Source organism: Nicotiana sylvestris, chromosome 3 (assembly GCF_000393655.2).
Source record: "Nicotiana sylvestris chromosome 3, ASM39365v2, whole genome shotgun sequence".
NCBI lineage: Eukaryota > Viridiplantae > Streptophyta > Magnoliopsida > Solanales > Solanaceae > Nicotiana > Nicotiana sylvestris.
Genome location: NC_091059.1, coordinates 19,638,381 through 19,645,362, shown reverse-complemented (window position 1 = coordinate 19,645,362; position 6,982 = coordinate 19,638,381). Strand labels below are relative to the sequence as shown.

Sequence of the window (6,982 nt, the reverse complement as noted above, 5' to 3'; positions counted from 1 at the left end):
CCAAGTTTATCATGCAAGGACGAAGCACATTGATGTTCGGTATCATTTCGTACGAGAAATCATAGAAGAAGGTGGAGTCACAGTGAAGAAAATTCATACTACGGAGAATCCTGCTGATATGCTGACAAAGGTGGTGACTGCGGTCAAGTTTCAACATTGTTTGGATTTGATCAACATTGTTGAAAACTGAAGATTGAAGATGAAGACACAATCAAAATTTGTTATTGAGAGAAAATTGAAGATGTGGAATTTTGCCAAGGTGGAGATTTGTTGAATTTGACAAAACATTTTGTCCCACATCGGTGGGAAAACAAAAGTTGGGGGGATTTTCCCCCTATAAAAGAAGGCTTAATGTTTAGGATTTAAACACACCTCTCATTTGCCTTCTCATCTGTTTAAGGCATTTGTATCTTCTCTCTTTAGTATTATTTCACTTGTATTTTTGGAGTGAAATAAAATATTGGTTGTGTCCGAGGAGTAGGCAAAATTAGCCGAACCTCGTAAATTCTGGTGTTCCCTTTATTGTTGTTTTATTGTCTTATTTATTATTTTTGGTATAGTAGTTATGACTTATTCACACTATATACATTTGGCTTCCGCAACACATGTCCCTTTATAATTTTGAATTTAAGAAAATGACCTTTTTAGATCTCTTATGTGTAAAAGACATGTCTCTTACGTCTAAAAAGTAAATATCTCATGTGTAAAAAATGAGGTAGGGTCATAAAACTAAAAACAAGTTTGTAAAAAACCAATTGACCCGATGAGAGGAATAAATCACAAAGAAGAACCCACAAGAAAACGATAGATTCCTTCCATATAGTAGACAAAAAGAGATGATACGATGACTAGTCTCATCCTTCAATGAAATTTGATTAACTACTATTTTTCTTCTGATGTTAGCTCCTTCTTGACATTTCGGATGCTAGAACCCTTTTCCTTCTCGTTAGTAAAAATGGTATTACATCTAAAATCTATAACGACAAAGGTGGTATTTACATTTATCAGAATTCATCTTTATATATTCAACCAATTAATATCTTCTTCACTATGAGTAGGAAAGGTAGAAAGTGGAACACAGATAGTGCAGATTCCATGACAAGGAAATTTAATTATTTAATGGCGAGAATCCATATTAATTTCCTTCTTTTCCTGTCCTCTATTGTTATTATTGCCAAGAAAACATACTAGTATGTAATAGATCCGCAGACATTTCAACTATAGAAAATAAATGTCAGAATGAAATACAGCTACTTATCATAAAAGTAACAATTGTCAACTATAGAACAAATGTCAGGCACTTTGTACATGTTCAAACACCTAAAACCATCAAAGAATGATAGAGATAAAACTACAGAACTTTCAAAACTTCAGCAAGATGTGAAGCACTATTATTACATGGATAATATTCTAACTGTGTGTCTTAGTATACTATAAGGATTGGAAAGATATCAAAGTGTGTCTTAGTTCAACTGAGAGCTTGATCATCAGAAGATGATCAACTACACCACACTTGCTCAGCTGCTCTCTTCTCCTTTCCTCCAAAATTTAAGAACCCTTTGTGCCTCAACCTTGATTGAGCTGCGGATATCAATTGGCGAATCAGCGCATGGACATTAAAGTCCTAACTCTTTTTTCCCTCTCTTGTTTCTTAGCAGAGGGAGTCCTCTTCAACTTATGCAGTTCTTCCATCACTGCTTTCTCAACTTTGTCGATTGAGTTTAGCAGCTTTCTCTGTGGTGTGAGGCAATCTATGTCTCCAGAGTCGTTCTGATGGGTGATATTGAGCAATATCTTTGGCACCTTACCTACAGATTTGGGATAAATCCTGCTTCTAATTGTAGGATGTGGAGTCATAAATGAATTATTGTGCTCAAGTTGAGCACCTGATGTAGATTCAGAAGGATCAAGAACAGTCAGGTCCTGTGATATTGGACTCTCAAGTTGTTGGCCTTCCCTCTCTCCAAAGCGAGCTCTTCTTCTTTCAATAGCCTATATAGAGAATCTTATAACAATCAGATTCATCCAGTTTACAAGAGACCTCACAATCCCAATGATATGCTATGCAACAAGAAAATCCCCAAAACCTATTTCATACATAGTATTGGCAAAGTGACAACCAGTTAGCTCGAGTTGAGCACCTAGCAAGTGCAGTAAAATTGGTGGTCGAACAACCAAAATATAAGACTCGACTGGCATTTCAGAGTATTAAGCCACACGGCGCAACAGACCTTTCACTAGAGATGCAAAAAACTTCACTGGACTCTTTGTATTGCAATGTCAGTATATGAAAATTTGAAAGTTGAAAGCATTAGGCAACTACCAACATTCATCAGTACTTTCTAGTTAAGATGTATTCCTGACTAGATGGAGCAACAAACCATAAGCTGAACTGTAACAAGAACATGAGCTCTATTAAGAAGCAACATCCAGATAATCCAATTCAAATTGGGAAAAAGAAGTACTATTAAAACAGGATTTATGACCGTGAATTATCTAGACAAAAGTACAACTTCCACTTGTTAATTACAAACCCATTATTGTGATATATTTGATCACAATAATGTTCCATCATAACCAATGTATTGCCAAAGCTAAATCATAGAGCAAATCGTTGAACCAACAGAGTACTTATTTATCAACATTTTACCCTAGACGAAAATTAAAGAATCAACTGGCATTACAGCATTAAGCAACAAAGCATAGAGATTTAACTGAACTCACTGCAAAATTATTATAAGAATTCTAGGGTAAAAGCCACAAATCGACTGTCTTCTCATTGCAAAATCATTATACGAATTCTACTTGAAAGTTGAAAGCATTAGTACTTGTCTTGTTAAGATGTATTGCTGACAGTCGAACAACAATCCGCAACTAAACTGTAGCAAGAACATGAATTCTATGAATTAAGAGGGCAGATCCAGAGACTCCAGTTCAAATTGGGAATATAAATTAAAGACAAAAATTTATGACCATAAATTATCTAGCCTGAAGTACAATTTCTACTTGTTAATTACAAGCAAATCATCATGATATATTTCATCAGACTGATCCCATCTAAAAATTTTCGCATACAAATTGAAAGTTGCATTTATGACCATAAAATTGAAAGCAAAGAAAGGAACTACAAATGTTAAATTCACAAGTCTCAATTTAAAATCGAATATGCCATAATATTACTATTTGTACAACCTTTTACCCCTAGAAACATCTACACTAAAATACCAATCTCAATTTACTTCCAAACACAAATGTTAAAAGATTTCACAACGAAGAAAGAACTCAAAGGCAACAATGTAACATTCTTGGATACAAATTGAAAGTCGCATTAGTGACCAATAAGCCAAAAAGCTAAATCATAAAACAAAAATTGAAAAACGTTAAATTCACAAGCCTCAATTTACTCTCGGACACAAATGTAACAAGATTTCACAATAAATGAAGTACAAAAAAGGCAATGCTATATAACATATCATCTAGCCAATGATTATACAACACATTGAGCAAAATGTAGAAGCAGTAAATCAGGAACTAACTATTCAATAAGCTTGGAGAAGTGAAGAGAAGGCATTACCCTGACAATGGAAGTGATATCACGAAGAGGAGTTCTTGGATACCAAGAAGGAAGCACACTATGCTGTCCTCCTCGCCCTCGTCCCCGGCCTGACGGCGAAATGTTCTCTCGACCAATCACCCTAGCCGGCGTTCTATGCGAGTTCCGTCTTGGCGTCCCAAAATTAACTCTTCTCCCAATACCACCACCCAAACCCACCCTCGCCGTAGTACCTGGCCGGAAAATTGTTCTAGTAGCTGACGCATCCTCTAGTTCATCCTGAAAAATCACAATGCCGCCTCCTTCATTCCTTACAGTTGTCCTCCGTCGACGACTATAGATTTCCATTAGGTCCTCCTCCGTCCTTGATATTCTATCTCTTGCCTCTGTCATTTTTATAAAATCTGCACACAAATCCAAGAAAATGTTAGTTTTGATGACCATTTAGTTGAAACAAACAGAAAAAAGTTATTGTTAGATCTATAAGTAAAATCGAAATGAGCCGGAAATGGGGGGGTTTTCCGGCCACCTGCCATTTTTACCGGCAAGAGGATTACCTTTAAAATCTTATGGGTTTATTGAGGGGTTCCTGGAGATGGGAAGTGGAATGGGATTTAGGTTTGGTGAAGAAAGAGAGCTTAGAGAGAGAGGCGTCTGGGCAAATTTTCAAAATGGAGTTTGGGCGGTACTTTATACAGAAAAGTTTAAAATGAAATTTTCAGAACTGATTTTTTTTTTTTCAAAACTGCGGAAATTACGGGAAATAATTAGCAGCTTAAATCAGATTTCAAATTTTGAATTTTTAGTTCGTTTAGCTGTTTTAACCGTCGGTGAAAAAAAAAAAAACTTATTTTAACCGTCAAACGGGCTAGTCAAACGGGCTTCCATTTTCCGCCTATTTGCTTGTTTGGTCCATGTTGAAGCTCGGTAAGCTTTGCTGCTAACGTGAAAATAGGGCTAGGCAGTTTTCGAATTGGTAATTAAAAAAGGGAGTTTTATAACTTTATCCATAAAAACTAAACTAATTATCCTTGTCTACCCATTAGTTTTTCTACCCACCAAACTAATTACCCTTCTTACTCATTGCAGCTTTCATGGGTAAATGTTTCTTTTTTTTTCTCATTTTCTTTTTTATTTGTGTGCTTTTTCTTTTTTCTCTTTTTTTCATTTTTTTTCTTCTTTTTTCTGTTCATATATTTCTTTTTTCAGAATCATATTTTTCTTTATTCACCAAGTTTTATACTCAATGGTGGATCTTCATACACACAAAAAAATAGATCTAGGAAAATTGATATATAACCATAACACATGGGTTCAGAAATATAAATAAATATACAAAAAAGAATATACTAATATAGAAAGGGGATTTTGGAGTGAAACTCATGTACAATAATATAAAACTTTTGTCTTAAAATTTATATAGAAAATTCTTTAAAAATGGGGGTAAATGCATGGGTTTGTCCTGGATTTTCATCATCCACTAAAAAGACTAAGCTATGAGTGTTTTTTGAAAGAGGAAAGGAACGTTTGGGGTGTGGGACTCTGCTTGTCTAGAGAAACTGAAAAGGGAAAGAGGATTGGGTAGGGGTAAATAGTTTAGACCGTATAGCTAGGAAAAGTAAATCCTTTGGGTTTGGGTATTAAAGGATAAATAGTTTGGGCTTTGTGAGCACGTGATTTTTGTTTCGCACGACAATCGCTCCAAAAGAAATAAAAAATAATAATAATTGGTCCTGCTGTACAATTTTTGGATTTCTGTGCAGCACTTTGTTGATTTACTTGTAACTTTTGTCCATTTTTATGTATTTAGCTATTTAAAACAAAATACAAAAAAAAATGTGTGGGTCATGCATAATTCGAACCGTAATCCGGTCGTCAAGTAGAAAATCATAAATAGGCATCTTCGTCCGTGATTTTGATTGGTTTGATTTTACCTGTTCTGAAATATTTTAGTATGTGTGCAAATAATTGTATTGAGTGTGTATTTAATTTTTAATTTGATTTTTTGCTTAAGTTTTGTTTTCAAAATAAAAAAAAGAAAAAAAAAGAAAAAAGAAATAATCTTCTTCCTCCGGATTGGGCCAATTTATTAAAATTGGCCCAAACAAACAATGCCCAAACCAGGCCTGCCGGTCCAGTCCAGCTGATACCCAGGGTGTCCAAACGACGCAGTTTTGGTCCAAACTGATCTGGGTCGTTGATCTCAGATTGATCAACGGCCACGATCACCTCCCCTTAACCCACTAATGGCCCCGACCCGTTTTCACCCGGACCAACCCAAACCCTTTACCCTCAAAACGACACCGTTCCACTTAAGCCCTCAGATCCAGACCGTAGATCTAGATTGATCTAACGGTTGAGATCCGCCCACCCACTTAACTATATAAACCCTTTACCATACCCTGCCCCCCTAGCCAACACCCCTGCCTTCGTCTTCACCAAACCCGTCCCCTTCAAACCCTAGCCGCCCCTGTATCCTTCACCATGAAAGCCGGCGGCACGGACGCCGGTGACCTTGCCCTTAACACCATAGAACCCCCTTGCCGTCCTGAACCCAAATCTATCAACCACACACCTCGAATCCTATCCCACCTTCTCGAATCTTCATTTGAAGATTCGAGTCGGAACCTAATCTACACCGATCGGCCCTAAATTCATACCAGACACTCCCCAGACCCCCTCGTGACCAAACCATACTTGGTTTGGTCCGAATCTGACCAGGGAAGCACGAATCCCAGATCTGAGTTTTGAAACCACAAGGTTCCTCGTCACTGGTTCATACCCGTTCGAGCCAAAGAAATTAAGGTCTAAGGGACCTTAATCGAAGTGTTTCTCATCTGAGAAACACTTCGATTAAAGTCCGTTCAGCCTTAAGAAAAGTCTGTCCAAATCCGAGTTCAAACTTTTGATTTTTTTCGAGTTTTAAGGTGAGTTTGCTTTCTTTCCTTTACTTGTTTTAGTCCGTGTGATTTGTTTTAAAAGTCGGTTCATGTTTGTCTTTGAATTTTTACCAACTTCTGTTTGTCCACTTTGCCTGAACCACTGTGTTTGTTTGAATCCCTCCTTTATTCTGATAATGCGTGTGTATATGCTGTGCGAATAATTGAGCTCCAAATTTTGGACTGACTAGTTGACTCCTCGAGTACATTTCTGCTTAGTCAGTATAATTCGAATCATGCATCGATACTGTTTAAATGTCTGATTTTTGGCTACGATTGTGTATGTTAATGCTAATATAGTCGAGTCGACATGTGTCGTCAATTAGTTTCAACTGTCCGAACAATAACAAATCGACTTACTTCTGCTAAGCATTTGTTGAATCAATTAAGAACCAGTTTTGTTTACTTATAGCTGTTGATTTGGATCAGTAATGTAAAAGGGATGTTTGGTTTAAATTCTGAATTGGAGGGCATGTGCACAGCATGTGCA

The 6,982-nt window shown here is 36.6% G+C and overlaps 1 protein-coding gene across 1 annotated transcript; it reads right to left on the bottom strand.

Moving 5' to 3' along the window:
* Window positions 1–1,254: 1,254 nt before the first annotated feature.
* Window positions 1,255–4,213, bottom strand: LOC104234689 (protein POLYCHOME-like). Its single transcript, XM_009788299.2, has 3 exons — window positions 4,111–4,213; window positions 3,575–3,957; window positions 1,255–1,992 (listed from the first exon to the last, which is right to left on the bottom strand). Exons 2-3 carry the CDS (start codon window positions 3,944–3,946, stop codon window positions 1,603–1,605), a joined length of 762 nt encoding a protein of 253 aa, XP_009786601.1. The 5' UTR covers window positions 3,947–3,957; window positions 4,111–4,213; the 3' UTR covers window positions 1,255–1,602.
* Window positions 4,214–6,982: the final 2,769 nt, after the last annotated feature.

What these genes read in the sequence shown, in the direction of transcription:
- LOC104234689 (XM_009788299.2), bottom strand. Translation starts at nt 3,946, where the DNA reads ATGACAGAGGCAAGAGATAGAATATCAAGGACGGAGGAGGACCTAATG. An exon ending in ATATCACTTCCATTGTCAGG is followed by an intron (nt 1,993 to 3,574) that starts GTAATGCCTTCT and finishes TTCTCTATATAG; the next exon opens with GCTATTGAAAGAAGAAGAGC.